The sequence below is a fragment of the Ascochyta rabiei genome, chromosome 3, assembly GCF_004011695.2.
Source record: "Ascochyta rabiei chromosome 3, complete sequence".
Lineage (NCBI taxonomy): Eukaryota > Fungi > Ascomycota > Dothideomycetes > Pleosporales > Didymellaceae > Ascochyta > Ascochyta rabiei.
Window position 1 is genome coordinate 1,129,285 of NC_082407.1, and position 21,162 is coordinate 1,150,446.

At 40.7% G+C, this 21,162-nt stretch overlaps 3 protein-coding genes across 3 annotated transcripts, besides 38 other annotated features; all 3 read right to left on the reverse strand.

Annotated features, from left to right (window-relative positions):
* Positions 1 to 5,389: part of a mobile genetic element that runs on past the window's edge.
* Positions 1 to 5,391: part of a mobile genetic element that runs on past the window's edge.
* Positions 491 to 1,143: a mobile genetic element.
* Positions 509 to 1,125: a mobile genetic element.
* Positions 512 to 1,086: a mobile genetic element.
* Positions 512 to 1,095: a mobile genetic element.
* Positions 518 to 1,107: a mobile genetic element.
* Positions 1,775 to 2,151: a mobile genetic element.
* Positions 1,775 to 2,166: a mobile genetic element.
* Positions 1,775 to 2,187: a mobile genetic element.
* Positions 2,323 to 2,898, reverse strand: EKO05_0002011 (uncharacterized protein; the record flags this gene model as incomplete). The annotated part of the gene is made up of 1 exon (XM_059635817.1): positions 2,323 to 2,898. The coding sequence occupies one exon, from the start codon at positions 2,896 to 2,898 to the stop codon at positions 2,323 to 2,325; it is 576 nt and encodes a 191-aa protein (XP_059491800.1).
* Positions 2,327 to 2,952: a mobile genetic element.
* Positions 2,327 to 2,967: a mobile genetic element.
* Positions 2,327 to 2,973: a mobile genetic element.
* Positions 2,327 to 3,036: a mobile genetic element.
* Positions 2,327 to 3,078: a mobile genetic element.
* Positions 2,327 to 3,102: a mobile genetic element.
* Positions 2,330 to 2,967: a mobile genetic element.
* Positions 2,342 to 3,000: a mobile genetic element.
* Positions 2,342 to 3,078: a mobile genetic element.
* Positions 2,444 to 2,961: a mobile genetic element.
* EKO05_0002012 (uncharacterized protein) lies at positions 3,133 to 3,564 on the reverse strand (the record flags this gene model as incomplete). Its single annotated transcript, XM_038942237.2, has 1 exon — positions 3,133 to 3,564. One exon carries the CDS (start codon positions 3,562 to 3,564, stop codon positions 3,133 to 3,135), a length of 432 nt encoding a protein of 143 aa, XP_038795473.2.
* Positions 4,581 to 5,117, reverse strand: EKO05_0002013 (uncharacterized protein; the record flags this gene model as incomplete). Its single annotated transcript, XM_038946838.1, has 1 exon — positions 4,581 to 5,117. One exon carries the CDS (start codon positions 5,115 to 5,117, stop codon positions 4,581 to 4,583), a length of 537 nt encoding a protein of 178 aa, XP_038795474.1.
* Positions 5,193 to 5,391: a long terminal repeat.
* Positions 5,390 to 7,855: a mobile genetic element.
* Positions 5,392 to 5,395: a direct repeat.
* Positions 7,855 to 7,993: a mobile genetic element.
* Positions 7,992 to 8,854: a mobile genetic element.
* Positions 8,851 to 9,831: a mobile genetic element.
* Positions 9,828 to 11,694: a mobile genetic element.
* Positions 11,693 to 12,474: a mobile genetic element.
* Positions 12,469 to 12,660: a dispersed repeat.
* Positions 12,494 to 14,865: a mobile genetic element.
* Positions 14,861 to 14,864: a direct repeat.
* Positions 14,865 to 15,119: a long terminal repeat.
* Positions 14,865 to 21,162: part of a mobile genetic element that runs on past the window's edge.
* Positions 14,866 to 20,299: a mobile genetic element.
* Positions 18,618 to 18,659: a tandem repeat.
* Positions 18,723 to 18,797: a tandem repeat.
* Positions 20,298 to 21,162: part of a dispersed repeat that runs on past the window's edge.
* Positions 20,666 to 20,859: a mobile genetic element.

A 21,162-nucleotide genomic window follows, 5' to 3' on the forward strand; every position in this document is an offset into this window, starting at 1 on the left:
TAATGATACATTGAACACCGGGTGCACTCTGTCTATTGATGGGGGGAGCTTCAGCCTGTACGCCAGCTTTCCTATCTTCCTGAGTACCACGAATGGTCCAAGGTAGCGAGCGTCAAACTTCTTTGAAGGACGGCTCGTCATCAGGTTCTTGGCCCGCAGGAGGACTGAGTCCCCCTCAGCGAAGTGTTGTTCTGACCTCTTTGTATTGTACCACCGGGCGTTGCCCTTTTGTGTATACTCTAAGGCCTCTTTTGCTGTTCTCTATATGTCGTGCCAGCGCTCTAAGCGTCCGGCGACCTGCCTACGCAGCTCCGGCGTGGTTCCGTCTTTGTCCCAGACAGCTGGGGGCTTTCGGAGCCAGTGCTTATCGGGCATCCCGTTAAATCCCTTAGGGTCAGTGCTAAAGGCGACCTTGATGGGAGATTCTCTATGTGCGGAGTAAGCTTTGGAGTTGTAGGCGTACTCGGCATATGGCAGGAGGTCTACCTAGTTATCCTGTTGGTAGTTCATGTATATGCGTAAGTACGTCTCTAACTCCTGATTCTGACGCTCCGTTTGCCCGTCTGTCTGGGGATGGAACGCCGTACTGAGCCGGTGGTCAATTGTCAGGTGGTAGCAAATATCAGACCAAAATTGGCTAGTAAACACTAAACCTTGATCTGACAGCAGCGTATCTGGTGGTCCTTGCTTCAAGAAGCTCTGTTCCATCAACAGTTCGGCCAGGTGCTGGGCAGTGATTGTCTTGGTACAGGGTAGGTACTGGACGTACTTACTAAACCGGTCCACAAGGACCAGTATAGCGTCGTACTCGTTCCCCTTAGCGTCTATTGACTTCGGTAGGTCTGTCACAAAGTCAAGGGAGAAGTGCCGCCAGGCAGTATTAGGGACTGGAAGTGGTGTGAGTAAGCCCCACGGCTTGTGCCTCCTGATTTTGTGGAGTTGGCACGTGGGACACCTTTGGATGTAGTAATGTACGTCCTTCATCAGCCCTGGCCAATGGTACTTCTTCTTAAGTACTTCGGCGGTCTTATCTACGCCGTAGTGACCTCCCATAGGGTCATTGTGATTCCTTGATAGGATAGTGTGGCGCAGAGTGATATCATCAGGAATCCAAACTTTCCTACTCCTGCGTAAGGTCCCACTGGGGTCAACCTCCTAGTGGTGTTGTGCCTTCTTCGCTCCGCCATCCGTCCCGGTTGTTAGCGACAGCTTTCCGGGGTATAGTACGTCCCGTTGCTGGACCTGCTTGACGAAATCCGCTAGGATTGCTGGTGTATCCAGGGCAAAAGCGGAATCTTCTTGCGCGGCTTCGTTCGCAAGGTTTGTAGGGGCACCAACTCTGCCGTCTAGGCTACGAAGGAGAGCTTCTGCGACGTCAAAGTTCGGTCCCCTGGCTTCGGTAACGGGCCGATCCTGACTTTGGTCAATGGATGGAGGATTGGGATCCGTGGGAGACGAATCTCTATGGCCGACCTGATGCCGGTGGAATTCCTCAGGGACGACTTCGGGTGGTTGCCGGACCCCTGCTGGGTCTGCCACGGGCACGTCAAGCCCAGATGTTGCCTGTGCATCGTGTTGAGCCCTGGACTCGCGAATTGTCCAGATCTGAAGCTTCTGTTGTAAGGTGGGTAGCATGGCGTCCCGCAGGGCCTGCTGTTCTCTAACCTTAAGACCTTGTGCGTAATCTGGACGCCTTAATGGGCCGTCCGCCGCGTTTTCAGGTCCCGGCTTGTATTCGACTTCAAAGTCGAATCTTGCCAGCTCCTCCGCCTATCGGGCTTGTTTAGGAGAGAGCTCCTTTGTTGTTATAAAGTACCTTAGGTTGTTGTGATCTGAGAGTACTCTGATCGTTGCTGGGGCGTGTTCGAGATAGTGTCTCCATTGCCTAAAGGCTTCGACGATCGCGGACAGTTCTTTATCGTGGGTGTGCCATCTGATAGATGGGCCCGTGAACTTCCGGCTCCAATACGCCACAGGCTTCCAGTAAAGCTCTGTGGCCAGGTCGGACGTTTGGGGTTGCAACAGGATGGCTGCCATGGCGAAATCTGACGCGTCAGTAAGGACGATGATAGGCTTGTTCGGGTCAAAGTGCTGAAGCACTGGGGCCCCTGTGAACTTCTCCCTGATTGTGAGGAACGCCGTGCAAGCTTCCTCTGGCCAGTGCCATAGTTTATACCATTTTGTTAGTCCCTTCCAACTCTTCTTCAGTTTCGCCCCCCCCTCTTCTTGACCGGGGACCCCCCGGTCCTCCTCCAGGCGCTGGGCGGCCGTCATATGGTCAATGAGCGGCTGGACGATTCCTGAATAGTTAAATATAAATTGCTAATAAAAGTTGGCGAAGCCTAAGAACACTTGAATATCCTTATAACTGGATGGTTTGGGCCATTCGGTGATGGTACAGACCCTCTCAGGGTCCATTACCACACCGTCTGGGGTAATAACAAATCCCAGAAACTCTACTGATTTACTGGAGAAGACGCATTTGCTTGCCTTCGCGAACATCCCCCACTCAACTAGACGATCTAGGACCTCCTCAACGTGCTTGTCGTGGTCCTCCTCGTTCTGGGAATAGATAAGGATGTCGTCCAGGTACACCACGCAGATCCTATCTAGTAAGCCTTCCAGGGCTCGGTGGATATAGGATTGGAACGTGGCTGGTGCGTTGGCCAGCCCGAACGGCATGACCAGGTATTCGAAATGACTGTATCGCGTCTTGAACGCGGTCTTCCACTCATCGCCCTCCTTGATCTGGAGCCTGTGATAGGCGTCACGTAGATCCAGCTTAGTAAAGACCTTCGCTTTCGACAGTTGATCCATCATTTCGCTCACCAGTGGGATAGGATACCGGTTCTTGATGGTTATCTTGTTCAATCCCCAGTAATCGACGCACAGTCTCATAGTACCATCAGGTTTGGGGACGAACAGGATGGGGGCTCCCGCCGGCGACTTGCTTGGGCGGATCCAGCCCTTCTCCTGTGCCGCCTTGAGGTATTCCCGGAGTATATCCAGCTCTCGGCGGGACAGGTTATAGATCGGGAGGTTGGGAACCTTGGCACCAGCCTTGATATCTATGGAGTGATCATACTCCCGGTGTGGTGCTAACACACTCGTCTGCCGTTTGCTGAAGGCAAACTACTTATGATGGAGGTGCTCTGGCACATACTTGAGCTCCTCCATATCTAGGGCGTCATCTTCTGGGATGGGGCCGCCGTCGATTCCCACTGCCATGATCCTTGACCATTCGGCGAGGGGCGCGTCCGGCGTCTGTCCGGCGTCCGTCCGATGGACGTCCGCTGGACCACCCATGCCCAGACTCTCGGGCTGTAGCAGGTATGGCTGCTCGCCTGGCTCCAGATCACTGAACAATTGTTCGGCGGTCACCAGCTGGACTCTCTCGACGTCGTCAGTGAACCACTCGTAGGTTCCTGTGGAGAAACGGATACATGGGTCTGCCTCAGCCAGCCATAGATACCCCAATACTAGGTCGTACCCAACGAATGGTGTAGACCAGAATTTGGTTAGCCCAACTGTTTTAGGTGTTCCCTTGCTGTTGTGGCAGACCATCGTCAACTGGTACTGCTCAATCAACGACAGCTTTGTATCGTCTAGGACCACCGCGTTCGGTCGCTGGTCAGTCCCCGCCGGGTTGAGTCCTAGGTCTATGGCTACCTGTGCGGCGATAAGGTTCAGTTCCGAGCCTGAGTCGTACAGGGCCCGGAGAGTTTTAGGGTTGCCCTTAGAGTCAATCAGCTGGACAGTGACCGCTATGCGGGTCTGCTTCCCTTTGGTTTCCGGCCCCAGTCGTAGGTGGGAAAGGTTGGCGACTAGGGCTTCCTATTTCCCTGGTTGCTTCCACTGGACTGTTAGTTGCCACCTCCGCGGCCTCTCCAATGGCCCTGTTGCTGATGATAACCACCCCTATTGGATTGTTGGTGGTAATTGCCCCTATGGGACCCCTTGCCGCCTGACAAATTAGCGTTATTGGTTGCTGGCCAGGAGTCTCCCGGCTGCTTTCCGGCGTCGCTCCCGGAGGGGGTCAAGGCCCGGCTGTGGTGCCTTTTAAATCCTCCCCTATTAGGAGAAGAGTGAGGTCTTTTGTTTCGACCGCTGCCTTCAGCCCGGAGGCTTGAGTTCAAGGGGACTGTTGCGGTCTCTGCGTTACGGAGGGCCCGTTCAAACTCTATCCACTCAGTGATGTGTTCCAGGCTGCCATTGCGCTGGATCTTACGTCGGAGTTCGTGGGGAGTAAGGCTCCATACAAACGCTATCTTAAACTCATAGTTATCCGTGCCGTCGTTAAACTTAGCGAAGTTGCGGGGCAGTAGAGACTCCCGCTTGTTCAACTTCATTAGGAAGGTGTTGACGGAATCGTCGGCCTTCCACTCCTAGTTGAAGTACTTATCGTAGTTCTCGTACCGAGTGAAGACTGGGTCTTGTACAAGCTGCTCCTCCTCTGCGCAGAGGTCGGCCCAGGTTCGGATTAATCCCTCGTTGATACGTTGTTAGATCAATTCTCAATGGACACTATAGTGGATAGTGCCCATGATCCAATAGGTGCGGGTTACAGAGTCTTTGACTACTTAAGCGTACTGGAACGCCATGTCTATGTCCTTAATCCACTGGTCCACCTGCTGGGTCGATGGAGGCTTGTTATCCGTCCCAAGTTTTGGCTTAGGTTGGACGTTGTTGAGGACTCGCATTATCTTGCCTGCCTCGTCGAACGCTGGGCGGTGGCTACCCGGCGTGGGTCCGACGTGCGTCCGCTGCAGGGTCTCCACTGCCCGGTTGAATTGCTGCTGCCGGATTTCGATTTCTCGTTCGGGGGCGCCGGACAATTCTGCCTCGTTGAGTGCCTCCAGCAACAACGGGATGGAAGCCTGTAGCGACTCCATTTGTGTGACGCGTGGCGTTGGGACGTCTGGCGTCGCGATGCCTGCCGCCGTGGTGGCTGACCCGCCCCTGATGTGAGGGTTGAGCGGTGGCTCCATAGGTGCCGGCGATACCCTGGGCGCGTCGTCGCGGCGTTGCGCATCCGGCTCCTGACCGAGGTCGTCGCGAGGGGGCAACTCCTCCACGTCGCTAGTGGTTGAGCGGAGGTTGCGTCGTCCTCCAGCCATTGCTGATGGCTGAGTTTTTTCCCGTCTCTCTGCTGCCAATTGGCTGCCTGTTCTGAGAGGAAGTATGAAGGATTCGAATTGTAAGGGCACTGTAGGCAGGCAATAGAGCAGAGCGATATGGGATGAAATAATAGGTGATATTGAGAGATAAGACGAATCATTGATAGATAAGTCTTCAGGTGTGTGGATATTATATACTGGTCGGTGGGTCTCCGGGCTTGGCCCGGGGTCTGTCCGAGGTATCCCCTGTTGTAGGGAGAACACCCGTGACAGATATTAACCTTAGAGAACTAGTAGGCACCCCCTAGTGTATGTAAGGTCTCCTTAATAAGAGGGAGCAGGTACTAGTTAGTAATTGTAATACTAATAAGTACGTAATAGTCTACGCACATACGCTACCTGCTAGAAGAATTTTTAACTAGTAGGACTAGGGCCCCTGCTAGGGAAGAGGAGGCGTAGATCTACCCCTTGTCTATTAGTGCTAACACCTGTTTCTGTAGCTTAAGTAGCTGGTCCCTTAGCATGTTGTACAGAGGGCCCTAGAGTAGAGGCTTCTTCTTTCTAGACTAGTTGCGTTATAACTGTATATAGTAATCTATCTAGCCCCTATATAGGGGAAGGCTAGAAGCCTTACTCTTATTAAATAGGTCCTAAAACTAGACTAACTTAGGGGGAAGAGGGTCTACCTCCTCTGCTGTCCCTTGCGCTCCTAGGGATTAAACTAAGAGGATTTTAGTGATGTTGTAGAGGCTTATAGAGACAAACCAGTCCCTAGGCAGGCGCTTCTAGAGCCTATTAGCTAGGGTCTTGTTAAACTTAGTTACTAACAGGAGAGCTACGTAAACGTTTGCTGTATACTGTAAGGATTTGTAGATAATAAAGTTCCCTACCTGTTATATCCTTAGTGTGCCCTTTTCTGCATCTAATACTACACCCTCTTGTTAGAGCTAGGGTTTCCCTAAGATAACATCCTAGCTTAGACCTAGCACTACGTAGGCTATAGCCTGCAAGCGCTACCTGTCTAAGTTGTACCTAAACAGGACTAAATAGGAGATTATAGACTTCCTACTAGTGCCTACTGCTTACGCTAAGCGTTATAGCAGCACCTTAATAAAGTCTCCTCCTAAGCGCGCAGCAAAGTTATTGCTTACTACGCTAAAGTATTTACACCCTAAGTCTACTAGCGCGTTAGCCTAAATTGCCCTATTAATAAATAATAGAATATAGAATAGGGGCTTATCTATAGAGTCTGTAATAGCTCCTCTAGTAGCCTGTAATGCCCCTGCACTAGTAGTCTCCCCTACTAATATACTCCTACAGCGCTCCTAACTTAGACTTATATTAGGAGCAGCTAGTTTCCCCTATATAAACTAGCCTCTTTCTTATCTAAGATTATTACTGCCTGCACTATAGTTACTACTGTGTTAGTGTAATCCTAGTAAATATGTCCCCTTTCACTACAACAGATACACAGGTTAGCCTTCTAGCGTTGCTAAAATACCTTATTAGGAACCTACGTAGCCTAGTTAGGAGCAGGCTACTTCTAACCCCTACGCTTAGTACTGCTGCTAGTGCAAACTACAGACACAACTATTATCTTAATATTACTATCCTTATTACGCTTAGGCAGCGCCTAGGTAGGGATGTAGCGTAGCTAGTTTTTTATAGCTATAGTCTTAACATCTACAGCAATAGACTTATACTCTGTAATAGCTATATTAGAATCTATATAAGTTACTCCTTAGTTTATTACTATATTATAGATGTTTACGTTTAGGGCCTAGTAGAGCTTTAACAGGCGCTGTTCTCTATCCTAGTAGAGGCTGCTACTTTACACTAGTAGCTGCTTAAACTAGATAAAAAAGTCTAAGAATAACTTGTTAGGACCTTAACAGACGCTTTCTAGTTTCGCCTAGGCCTGTTCCTAGCTGTAGTTGTTGCTGTAACAGAACTCTAGGTATGCTAGGAAGTCCTCTTAGCTCTATACACCTTAGGTACCCCTAATCTTATAGAATAGGGCTATATCTTATTATATAAATATACTAAGCTAGGACTATATAAAGGCAAACATGTCCTATAGCCTACTAATAAAGGATACGTTTACCTATAGCTTATGTTCTATTATAACCTACTATACTTTAAACAAGGATTTGTCCCTAGTAAAGGCCTTACCTATAGGAAGAAGTTTCCTATAGGCTGCAGATGTCTGCATAGGGGCATGTAGGCCTAGGGTAGACGCTAAAAACAGCGCTTTATAAGGTAGGTTAGGGGCTAGGGTAGATATTAATAGGTACAGCGTTGCTTCTAAGGAGGACAATAGGACTGTAGACACAGGTCTAGTACAGGCGTTAGCTGTTTATACTAGGGACTCTATAAACGCGTATATATTAGAGTTATTATATTTAAGCAATACTATATACTTATTAGTAGTAGATAAGGCTTACTATAAGTTTGTTATAAACTGCAACATTTAGGCTATAAATTCCTAAAGGGTTAAGGGGACAGATTTGTCTAAGGGGTTATTCTAGGAGCTGGCTGACATAGTACAAGTGCTAGCTGTTTTCCTAGAAGAAGAGATACAAATGTTAAGGACTAGCCTTAGGGTAGGATGTAATAAGGGTTAATATAGTATTGTATCTCTTAAGGAGGTAACATGTTGCGTGTCCTTCTAATATGTCTGTAGGGCACGTAACTGCCCTGTCTCGCTTAAGGCTCAGACAAGGTCTAAGCCTATAACAGATAACTAGGCAGCGTGCAGCAACCAGACGCCTAGAGGCTCTAGGAAGCTTAGGAGAGTATATCCTTGCTAGGTTAAGATGGATTCTGATGTTACTTTAGTGTGCAGGGCCCTATGTTGAAATTTTGCTTTGTCGTGTTCTATAAGAATAAGATAATGCAGTAGAACACTCTGCGTGCTAAATAACCCTAATTTTACTAAGGCAGGAAGATTATAGAGGCATACCTAACGCCTCTACTAACTCCTCTGCTAGTACTATTCCTAACTAAATAGATAAGCTATAATAAGATAACATACTAACTTAAATAAGACTAAGGAACGTCTGTAACAACGCTGTAGGCAGCTACATCAATAGCAGGCACTAAGGTAGGACACCTTAGTTAATATAAAGGAAAACCTTTTAATAAAGCTTAATTAAAGAGGATTATAGCAAAGGAAATTAAACTATATTAGATAAACTCTTGCTATTACCTACAGTATACTTAAAGCTAGAGGAGCACCTACTCTATAAGATGTTTAAATAAGCAGAAAATAAATACCTGTAAAGCTATAAACAAATAGAGTTATAGACTAAAGCTCTAGCAGTTCTAGTTTAGAAGTCTAGATAATAAATACTTAACTGTATATAGGTCTATATATATAAGTTTAATAAACACTACTACCTTAATAAGTATAAAGTAAGGCTTATAGTTAGAGAAGACTAATAATATAATATTACGTTATAAGACATATATACAGCAACACTTATAGGCTAATTACTTAGAATGCTAATAGTAATTACTGTAAATTACAATCTTAAACTAAAATAATAGGATGTTAAAAATGCGTTTATCTATGTAGCTATTAACTACAAAATATACATAAGGATGCTAAGAGGATACTAGAAGGCAGGTACCTTACTAAAGGTATAGAAAGCCTTATATAGACTCTACATCTCCTCTCTACTATAGCAGAAGGAATTTATAGCAATATTAGCCAGGATTAGATTTTAAAAAGTACTTGTTAAAGTCGTACTTTAGTTAAAGACCGTAAGCACTGATTCTATTGGTTCTCGGGGATGAGTACTGGTGGATCGGTTAGGGTTATTAACTAAGCAAAGCTTGTAAAGATAGGGTGCACTAAATAGTACAGAGTAGACTGTCTAGTTTAAGCGCAGGTTAAGATTCTAAAGACAAACTTAATTAATAAGGTTAAACATAAACTATAAGGGTTATATTCTTATAATCTATATACTAAGGAGATATAGTGCTTGTTAATAAGTAACTAGAGTTAGTCTAATAAAATACATAAGGGTGCTTATAGACAAGTATATTATACTATACTTATTAATAAGCAGTTACATGTGTTATGCTTATTAACAAGCAGTTACGTAAATACCCTAGGTGTTCTGTCTTACTCTACTTATTGTTCCTTTAGAGGGGAGTTAAGGGTTTAGTTAGATAATACTTATTACTGTGCTGCTCCTTCTACACAGGATTATAACACTATCCCCCCTTCCCCTTTAGTTTGTCCTTAAACTATGTAATTATATTTTAAAGATTTATATAATCTGTAATCTCTGCATCTAGTAACCTGTAAGTTAAGATGTCTTTGCATGTCTGCAACCTTTACCTTACATCTAAAATCTGTTAAGCTAACACACCCTCTAAAGTTCCCTGCAATTATTATTTCTTTAAAGAACACAAGTGCTACATTATGCTAGGTAGTTTCAGTTATCTAAAGTGTACTAAGTGCACTAAGGCTAGCAAGCTATGTGTAAACATGTCTTAGATATTATTAGATAAGACCTATAAGGAGTACAAGAAAAAGGTAGAAGATAATAAGACTCTCCTAGTAACTGTAACTGCACAGTTGCTACAGAACAAGAGGATCTTAAAGCAGGCAAATAAACGCGCGCGGTAAAAGGCGCTATGTTTAGCAAATAAGATAGCTAAGTTAGGCAAACTTAATTTAGCTAAGGAGGTTAATTGTCCTAACGTACTCCACGGGTGAGCGGATCAAACGGGTGAGCGGGTTACTCTGCTAAGACCACACTAAACCTCCACCTTACCACGCAATGCCTTAACAACAACATTATTCTACGCCCTTAAGAGAAGCTGCGATACAGCTTGCGCTCTAGGCAATTAAATAAGATATAATACTTACTCTATAACGTGCTGCAGCTATATATAACGCGCCTTACAGCATACTACACGCTTAATACACAGAACAACCTACATAAGCTAATTATACGCCAGTTTAACAGATTATAGACTAGACTAAGGAGGACGTAATTACTAAGTACATCCTTAAGCTAGATGCACAAGGATTTGCCTCTTAGCTAGCTGCTGTAGCTAATATAGCTAATTCTTTGCGTGCTAAGCGTAATATAGGCTATGTTAGCATAAACTAGCCTAACACGTTTATTAAGCGCCGCCCTAACCTTAAAGTAAGGTTTAATTGCAAGTACAACTACAAGAGAGCCCTCTGTAAGAATCTAGAGATTATTAGGGGCTAGTATAGGCTTGTAGCGAATGTTAAAGCTAAGTATAGCATCTAGGACAATAACACGTATAACTTTAATAAGACAGGCTTTATAATAGGCCAGATATTAACAGGAGTAGTTATTACAGGCTTAGAGCGTTAAGAACAGCTAAAGGCAGTGCAGTAGGGTAATTAAGAGTAGACAACAGTTATATAGGGCATTAATGGCACAGAGTAGGCTATTCTACCCTTTATTATCTTTAAAGGCCGCAACTACCTCTCTGCCTAGTATAAAGAGGACAATCTGCCCTATAACTAGGTTATTAGAGTCTCTAAGAACAGATTGACTACTAACAAGCTTGGTCTAGACTAGTTAAAGCACTTTAATGCCTATACAAAGACGCGCACCTAAGGAGTACACTAGCTACTCCTTATTAACAGCTATAAGAGCTACAACTCCCTTAACTTCTAACAATACTGTAAGGAAGCAAAGATTATTACACTATGTATGCCTCTACACTTATCTTACCTCTTATAACTACTAGATGTAGGTTGTCTTACCCCTCTAAAGAAGGTATATAGGCGCTAAGCTAAGAATCTTATATGTAACTACATTACTTATATTACTAAAACTAAGTTCCTACTATGCTTTATAGACGCCTATAAGGAGATATTTACTTCTAGCAATATCTAAGAAGGCTTTTAAGGCGCTAGAATAGTCCCCTTTAACCTAGAATAGGTTATAATGGGTCTTAATGTCCGCCTACGTACCCTACTACTACCTCCTGTAGAAGATGCTCTCTAGCAGTCCTAAACCCTAAGTAATACCCTGCAATTAGGATTGCAATTAACGCTAGTTTAAGAGAGGATTTAAAGGCATGCAAGCAGCTTACTAACTTTAATAGTTAAGGCCTTTAATAAGCTTGCTAAAGGCGCAGCTATTATTGCGCATAAGCTAGTGTTAGCTAAAAAGGAGATTACTAGGCTTTAAACAGCAAATAAGGCTGCTATGCAACGCAAATTAAATAAACGAAAGTAGTTACAGGAGGAGGGGGTCCTAACAGCTAAGGAAGGCCTTTAATTAACTACTCTAACTAAGTTTAGGGCGCGTAGTAATAGTAAGAAGGCAAAGAAGCAAGTGCGCGGTAAAGGAGGGGAAGTAACCTAAAGACGCTGTATAAAGTGCTATAATATTAGACATAACTTACGTATATATAAGAAGGCTGTAAAGGATGTTTCTAAATAATATTATGTTCTGCACTACTGTATACAAGGCTAAAGTAGGCTAATGCAAGCTATAATAGGGTAGAGGTTTAGTGTGGTCTTAGCAGAGTAATCCGCTTACCTGTTTAATCCGCTTACCTATAGAGTACGTTATAGCGTTGTTTAGCATATATGCTTTGCCTACAACCTAGAGTGCCCTTAGCTTAATTAAAGAGTCTGTAGTAAACTATAGTACTTATGTACTAGTTAGCAGCAATTTATAAGGTGTATAACTAGTTCCTATGTGTTTTCTAAGTCTAGGTAGCCTAACTATTTAACTAGGTACTTTTATTAGTTGCTATTTCCTTTATATATCACTATTTTTTTTAACTTCCTATTTATCTTTGCTATTAGCTTAATAATAGAAGTTCTCCTAGATAGGCGTTCTAGGGTTAGCTAGTTCTAATAGCAATATGTAGAACACTAGATAGAGCTTTACATCCTTTAGCAGGTTAAGTCTATAGTTAACTAGTCTTATCTGCTTAGAAATAAAAAAGGGTCTAACTTTAACGTGGTCTAGTTTTTTTATTAGTCTTTGTGTGTAAAGGTTTTTTATAAGGAGATAGACTTTATCCCCCTCTTTTAGCTAAGGTGCTGTTTTTCTTTTCTAGTTAACATATAAGATTGCTTATTCTTAAGCCTTACTAATATTTCTAGTGCTTTCTTATACACTTCTTTTAGTCTTACTACTAAGGATATTACTAATTTAGTCTAAAATAGCGTGTCTAGACTTCTAGTAAAGAGATTTAGGTGCATCCTGTAATTTAGAAAGAATAGTAATTCTCCTGTTACTTCTAACAATTTGTTGTTATATGTAATTTATGCTATAGGTAATAGTAAAACCTAGTTGTCTTACTGCTAGTTGCTATATATCTGTAGGTATGTTTCTATTGTTAGGTCCCTAGTCCCTAAGTGCTCCGCACTAAGACTAAAGGCCTGGTAAATGGAGTAGGGGTGGCGTATCTATATAACCTGGCCAGATTACTCTAATTACTTAGGAGCAATTTGTCTATCTATAACCTGCAATTACACTCTCTACCTTTAAGTGCTTAATAACGTGCCACCCCTCCTAAAAGGGATCCTAACATTTAAATCGCTCCCTAATACACGTTGTTAAAATGCAGACTAGATAACAGAGCTAACAAGTAAGCTAGTCTAAAAGCAGTTAACTCTTAGGTACACTAGTGCCCTCTAGATTTATTGTTAAGGAAGACTCTGCTACTGCTTGTATCTAAAGCTAACCTCCTTCTGCTAAAGGAGACGCTGCAGAGAACTCTGGTCTAGCTAAAGGTAGAGTAAATAAGCAGAGACTAAGAGGATAGTTACTAACTCCTTCTAGGCTACAAACACCTATAATAGTCCAGAACGCTACACCACATTCTCTAACAGACTAAGAACTAGTAGACCTCTGTAATTAGTTAAAAAGAACCTAGAGGCAAAGTAAGATTAATTAACTCTGTTAACTAAGGGCTAAATATAAGTTAGGAGACACCTTAGTACTCCCTCTAACCTTAACTCTACTTAGGACCCTTACAACAACATCCTTAGGCTTATTAGGCAACCTTCTAAAGCTAGACCTACTACAAAGATACAACAAGAAGTTAAAAGCAGAATATAACTACTAGGAACGCAACTGTAAATTGTACTTCCTACGCTTACTAATTAACTTTATAAAGAAGAGCTAGAAGGTAGATTTTAGGACAATGTACCTTTCTAAGCTACTTAAGACTCTATAGAAATCCTATTACACAATAGAACAGACTAGTTCTCTATTCTAGCTACCTACCTAGGAAATACTAAAAACTGTTATATTAAATACCCTAGGAACACTGTTAGAACAAAAACAATAAGCCTATAAGACTCTTAAGAGAATCTAATAAAAGCTAAATTAGTTACCTACAGATTTGCTAGATGCCCTTTAACCCTTATAGGAAGAACTAGGCTTAGCTTAAACCCTAGAACTCTAAGTAATAGAGTATATCTCGTCTCTACGTAAAGACATTTAGAGAGATCTATTTCTGCTCCCTAGTAATAGACGCAGTAACCTTCTAATAGTAGAAGAATATACAAATGTTATCTACTGCAGAAAGAACCTAGATAAAGAATTAAAGGCTACTTCTGCAAAGAGGTGGCCATAAAAGGCTAGCAACAAGAGAGAAGAGGCAGGGGAATTAGAAAAACCCCTAAAGAAATAAAAATAGGCTAATAGAGGCTATAACAGGCTGTCTGCACACAGAACTACTAGCTCCTAAGATAAGGGTAAGGGTTAGACCTGTTACAACTGCAGAAAGTTTAGTTATACTGCAGCTAAGTGCTAAAGCCCTCTAAAGGACAAGAGTAATACAGCTAACTAGAAGGACACCTTAGTAGAATCTAAGGAAGGCTTAAACACTTATTTAGGAAAAGGGAAAGGGTAGAAAGACTAATCCTATACCTTTCCGCCTACATTACGTTAAACTAAGAAATAAGGGACTTAGGGAAATTAAGGGAAGCACTTTACTCTTATCTCTCTTAGTTGTTAACTGTATAGTGCATAGTTTAATCCTCTAAGCCTATAGAAGCTATAATTAATAGAGGTTCCTAGCTGAACTTAATGTCAGCTACGCTAGCAAAGGAACAGGATCTCTAAGTAGACCCCTTGCCTAAGCTACTAGCTAAAGGCGTAGATAGGGGTAAATTAACAGTGTATAGTACTACAATAGTAGATATAACTATTACTAATTTACATAGGTATAAAGAGACCTATTAAGTACTATTTGTGGTAATAGACCTCTAACTTAGGTCTACCCTAGATTAATATAGTTAATCTAAGGATTAGCTACGCTACTAGACGCATGCTCTTTTAGAGGAACAAGGACAACAAGGTTGTCCTGTTTACTAAAGTGGCTATAGAAGACGCTAAGCAGTTTAAGAGCAGTATAAGAGAACCTAATACAGACGTCTACGTGTACCTTATTAACTTTGTAGGCTATAGAGGACTAGAAGATAACACTATAAGTTATTTACCTCTAGAATATACGGAGTTTGCAGATGTAGGCTTAGAAGAGGACTCTAAAACTCTTCTAGAGCATAGCCACTATAACCTGTCTATAACTCTAACACCTAATAGTGTTCTACCTTACTAGCTATTATACAATCTCTCTATAACTAAACTAGAGATACTTTAAAACTATCTTTAGGAGTATATAGCAAGAGGATAGATATATTGCTTAAAGTCTCTAGCAGAGGCACCTATACTTTTTATAAAGAAGAAAGACAGTAGCCTAAGACTTTATGTTAACTATTGTTCTAGTATAAGTATTAAAGCATCTCGTTAGCAGGCACATTAGAAAGGATACTTTTTATTATTATTGTTAAGGGTTAAGAAGATAGGTAATACAGTAGTTAAATTCTATAAGTAAGTGTTTCTAGTTATTGTTGTAGGTGTTGTGCCTTAACAGTTCCTGTTAAGGTCTCTTATACCCCTCTGCTGGCCAGATTACGTACACTAGCTAAGTATCCTAGTTCTTACTAAGGAAGTTACTGTGTACACTAGCACAAACCTCCCCCCCCTAAAAGCTTAGCCCTATTAAGCAAATAAACTAAGTTAAAACTAAACTCTAAACTAATTACTAACCCCCTTTATTACTCCGCTTGTTCCTTTCCCTTACCACCTCCCTGTTTCTGCAATCTTGTTAAGGCCCTAGTTTCCTAAGTAGGTTGTTAACTAGAGTCTCCTAATAGCTTAGGGGTAGGAGAGTCTGGTACGTGTCTTAATAAACCCTAGTCTAAAGCACTGCCTAATTTGTATGTTATCTAGGTAGTAGCCTCTATTGCTTTAACAGTTAGACTGCTAAATAACTTATTAAGAGCACCCTCCTGTGTATGCTGTCTGTCCTATAACTCCTATCCTTTCTTATATTCTAGTACTACTCCTTTGTTAGTAAAGAAGGATTAGTTAGGGATACCTAGCTCTTTATTAGCCCTAAAGCAATACTTCTTAGACATCTTTACCTACTGCTAGTGCCTCTTTACTATAGCAATATTATTATCTCTGCTCTTCTAAAGAAACTTTATAAGCTCCTTATTATTAAGACTATAAATGCAGAGTATCTCTTACTAGACTAGGTAAGAGTTATACTAAACCTAGCAATAGATAGCTTTAGAAATCTAGGAAGAGAAAGTTAGTGCTATATCTGCTAGGAAAGTATAGAGAGCACTACTATACTTGTTTAAATAACCTAATAGTAATAAGGGTCCTAGTATAAGCATCTAATAAGAACTAGTAATGTCCTTATATAATCCTATCTCTAGAATCTCTATAGTTTCTCTGTCCTCTGTAACTAGCACGTACTAAGGGAGTATAGTTCTGCGCCTTATTATAGATAGTCTAGTAGACCTATATAGCAGTGCTAGGTAAGAGATCCTAACGTCCCTATACTTGTAAGGATACTTCTTCTACTTAGCACCTACTGCGTCTTGTGCTAACTTAGAGTAGTTAACTGTATCCACCTACCCCTTAATATAACTATTATGTTGTTTAATTCTATTATCTTTCCTCTAAGCTAAGTATTCTAGAACTAAATTATAGAAGCCTTCTAGGGCAATAGTGTAGTTGTCTGTATCTTTATTATTAAAGGATACTAAGCTCTGTATTATGTCTATTCCTCTACCTAACTCTATAGCGTTGTAGAGGTTGCAATCTACGTGCTTAAAGAACGTCTAATCTCTAGGCTTAGTATATTTAGTGTAGTATAGGCAGGAGATTAAGTTAGTTTATTAACAGAGTACTGCATAGTAAAGCCAGTACTGCAGATCGCCCCTTACTAGCTGTTAGATAACAGAGTAGTATATAATCCTATACTACCCTAGGTTACTTTTACTATACTTTATATAAGTATAATAGTTATATATATTAAAGCATTTATCTACTATTTTCTAGAGTTCTAGATTGTTTTAAAACATAGAGGCAAATATAGAGACTATAATAGTGCCTTTCTAGTTTAGACTATCTACCTTAGCTTAAAAATGTTAAGATAGGTGCTTAGAGATAAAGCTGTTCTAGTTAAGGTTAAGTACTGTGGGAACTGGGCGGAATTAATAGGACTGTAGACTATCTTTTGTGTTTAGTGCACAGAGCTGCTCTTAAAACAGGATCCTAGTTTTTAGGTTGCTCCTCTACTTTCTCTAGCTAGTCTTATTCTTATACATTAGCATAAGCAGGTTAGATATTATAGTAGTGTTAAGAGTGCAGACTAGTAAGCTAAGTTTACTAGCAGTGTACTAGGAATAAGGAAAGTAAACTTGTAACAGGTTAACTGTGTAGTAGGTAATTATTCTTCTACTAGCACCTTCCTCCTTTTAAGTTTTTCCTCTCTTACAGCACTCTTAAACCTATGTATCTAGGAGCTTTACACGTTCTAGATCCTTAAGGAGCTTCTAGCTAATCTTTGTGCAGAGGAGAATAAAGGCAGATTAGCTGTTAGTGCATTTACACTTAGTGCTATCCCAGATATTATTTATTACGTCTTTACTAATCTCTGCGTCTTTCTGCATAGACTAAACGTCTAATATTAATAGGTAGTTAACTTTAGGGCTTGTAACGTCTTAAAATAATCTAAATTCTAATAGCCTAATTAACAATTGTTCCCTAGTTTAATAGTCCTCTAGCACTAAAGTAACAGAGCTAAATTGCGTTCCCCTAGACTATTAGTGCTCTCTAATTGCATCTATTGTGCAGCGCTGCTTTCCTGTTTTATTAACACCTAACTTAAAGGCTATCTAGTTAAGGTTGTTAGGTGTTGCAGACAACAGGTTCCTTTAGTGTTCTTGTTTAATGCTTTTAATAACATCCTTAGGGAATTTATTACCTGTTAGGAATAGCTTTGTCTTAGTCTATAGCCTTGTTAGAGTAAGGGATAATCCTCCTAGGGAAACACTTAATTAACCTGCAGTCCTTATGCTTGTTGCTGGCTTAGTAAGCAACTATAACCTAGATAGTAATGCTAAAGGGGCTAGTGTCTAAACTCTGTTAAGAATATACTCTAGCGCCGCTTATATTAGTGTAAGGAAGTTCTTAGAGCTAAACGTTATAGCATTTAATACTGCCTACTCCTAAGTAATCCTTTCTTTTAGCAAGTAGGGTGTCCTAACACCTTTTAGGCTAAAGATTAGTGCTAGTAGTTAGGTCTTCTATAGTGTAAGTGCTTACATCTACTATTAGTATATTTTTAAAGTTAGGTCCCTAGTTAGGCACACGTCCTACTCTGTTGCTTTTAGCTTTAGTACGCCTTTGCCTAGTACTTTTGCCTTTACTACTAGTAGGTGGTTCTTATTATTTAGGTGCGTGACGAAGCTTATTATGTCCTGCTAGAGCATATTAAGGGCTTAGTAGACTGTATTCTAGTTACTTAAGTTACAGAACTTATCCCTCCTCTTTTGTAGTATAGATAGGTGTTAGTAAATTGCTAAGTTAATAAACTTAGTAAGGTTGTTAGCGTCTACTTAGCAGATATAGTATGTAATTAAGTTAAGTATTATATACTCTATAGCAGACTATAGGCAGTATAGTATTACTATGTTTACTAGAATATTTTTACTGTTCTTATTTTTACAGATGTACTTTATAGCTTGTGCTATTTCTGTTATCTTCCTCTAGTTGTAGTCTGTTGCTAATTAGATTGCTAGGTATTAACCTTTAAAGTTGCTTATACCTCTATATTATGCAACTAGGTTCAGGGTTTACTAGATAATATCTAATATTAAGTGTATTATAGCTGCTGATTTGTTAAACTTAGTAACTACTAAACTTATCTAGAAGTTAAGCCTTTCCTTCTGCACCTGTGGCTCTCCTTGCGTAATCTCTATTATAAACTAGCTAACTGTAGATCCCTCTATATATAGCATTAGGATATTAGCAACCTTAGTAATGTCCTTACTCTTAATACCCTTTAAGACTAATAACTATCGCACTACCCCCTCTCCTAGTTCTAGCTCTTTCTGTGTAATTGCCCTTTACTACAATATTATAAACTTTGTATGTAGTTAAGTAGATATAAAGAAGTTATAAGTTAATGTTATAAGAGAGGAGAGTTAGAAGTAATAGGGTGGCCCTGCTTTAAGAGTGTCCCAGGCAGCTGTAGGCCTGCTTTTCTTCTACGCTTTTACTTACTGTTTATGTTTTTTACTTACTATTTATAGTTTTACTTACTTACTTTTACTTACTATAATTATTAATTGTTTGTAAATAGTTAGTTTAGTTATAAGCTATTAGCTTGCACCTTTCTCTGTACTTAGTAAGTACCTAGGCTAAGTTATTTTTGCTAGCGTTAAGTTTTAGCTAATTAGGAGTTAACTAGTAAGACCTAGCAACTGCTAATTGGCTTGTGGCTTTAGTAGTTAGGATGTTACCCCCCTATCTTCAGCAGTCTATCCTATAGACTACACTGCTATTCCTTATTATTAGAGTCGAAATTAGATAATTTATTATATATTTTGTATTACAGTCTTTTATACTGTGTAAGAGGTTAAGGGTAGATTTTAATACTTAGTAAATTTTAACTAGTAGGTGTTCTTCCCTTACTTGCTAGAATAGGGGTGCTTAAATTCTTAGCAGCCTTGCTTTGTCTGCTCTGTACAAACATATCCTTATAGTTTTAATTCTAGGTATCTTCTCTCTATACCTTTATAAGTCCCTTCTCTTCTAACTAAATATGCTCTAGTAAACGCTTATAGAACTTCTTTATTCTTTACTATAGTATATATATATAGCATGCTAGTCCTGTTAAGGTCTTTAAGCAAATAGGTGCCCCTGTCTAGCTGTGTTCTGTTAAGTAACACTTAGTATAGCCTAAGCCACTTCTTTCTTAACTTCTTATCTCTAGACATGTTAATTTGTCCCACTAAGTCCTACAGCAGAACTAGGTCTCTAGGGTTAATCTGCTTATGCTAAACTTTGTTATTATTGTCCTAATATTCCTTTTTTAACGCTTTTAGTTAATTAGTTGTGCTAACTGCATCTTTTAGGAACTAATCCTAGAGATCTAACTACATAGCCCTAATTGCGAGTAGTTAAGCCCTGTTCTTAACCTTCTAGAATAGTAGTGTTTGCTATATTAGTAGTAACAGTTTAATTAGAAGAACTAGGTTCTAGCTAGTAATAAGTTAATATGCTAAGTATCCTATAGATTGTATAGAGATCCTGTTAGCTAAGAGCACTATTAGGAGGTTATCTACCTATAACCCCTTAAGCTTTACAAGTGCGTTAACAATAGGTTTATGTCTACCCTCTACTTTTCCTATTACTTAAGGGTTGTGTGCAGATGCCTGTACCCTCTTAATCCTATAGATTAAAGTAAGCCTCTTAACCACTTTAGCAAAGTCTAGCCTACTATTAACTATAAGTCTTCTTGTAGTGCTCTACCTACAGACAATGTCTTTATATAGGAACTTTGCTACTATTAATAACTTATTATTGTAAAGCGCCCTTACCTCTATCTACCTACTTAAGTATTCTCTAGCTATAACTAGGTACTAGAAGCCTCTGCTTATTAGCATGTGCATAATGTTAACAGTAGCTAACTCCTACAGTATATAGGAGTAGGTACTAGTTAGCATATCCTTTATAATCTTAGTTGCTCTAAGTTAGCACTTCTTACACGTAGAGATTTTTCTCTTAACACTTCTATATATATTAAGCTAGTAGTATTATTAAGAAACTATAGAGAACAATACGTTTATAACGTACCCCACAGACGAGCCGGTCACCGGACGAGTCAGTCACTTTTGCTAAGCCCCTACCAAACTACCCTTCACATACTAATACCTTCTTAACAACACCATTCAGACGCGTTAAAAGAAGCTTAGATACAGCTTGCGCTTCAGGCTCTTAAACAAGACGCAACACTCTCTTAGCAACGCGCTGCAGCTATCTACAGAGTCTCTTAAACAACACTAAGCAACTAACACGCAGGACAACCTTTACGCGCTAATTCTATAGCTAACTTACAGAAGCTAGATAATAATAAGAAGAAGGTAATTATTAAACATGTTCTTAAGCTAGACGCGTAAGAGTTTTCCCCTCAGCTCTTAGATGTAGCTACTATAGCCAATTCTTTGCGCGCTGAGCGTAATCTAGGTCCTGTTAGCGCAAACTGGCCTAGTACGTTTGTTAAGCGGCACCTAGAGCTTATAGTTAAGTTTAATCGCAAGTACAACTATAAGAGAGCCCTCTGTAAGGATCCTAAGGTTCTACAGAGCTGGTTTAGCCTGGTAGCTAACACTAAAGCTAAGTATAGTATCTAGGATAAAGACACATATAACTTTAACAAGACAGGCTTCATAATAGGCCAGATCTCCCCAGGAGCAGTTGTTACAGCTTTAGAACAACAAGGTCGGCCAAAGGCTGTCTAACTAGGCAACTGGGAGTGGGCTACGGCTATAGTAGGCATCAATGCCAAAGGATAGGCTATTCCTGCCTTCCTTATCTTTAAGGCCTACTACCACCTCTCTGCCTGGTACAAAGAAGAGGATCTGCCTTAAGACTAGGTTATTAGAGTCTCTGATAACGGCTGGACTACCAACAAGCTTAGTCTAGACTAGATA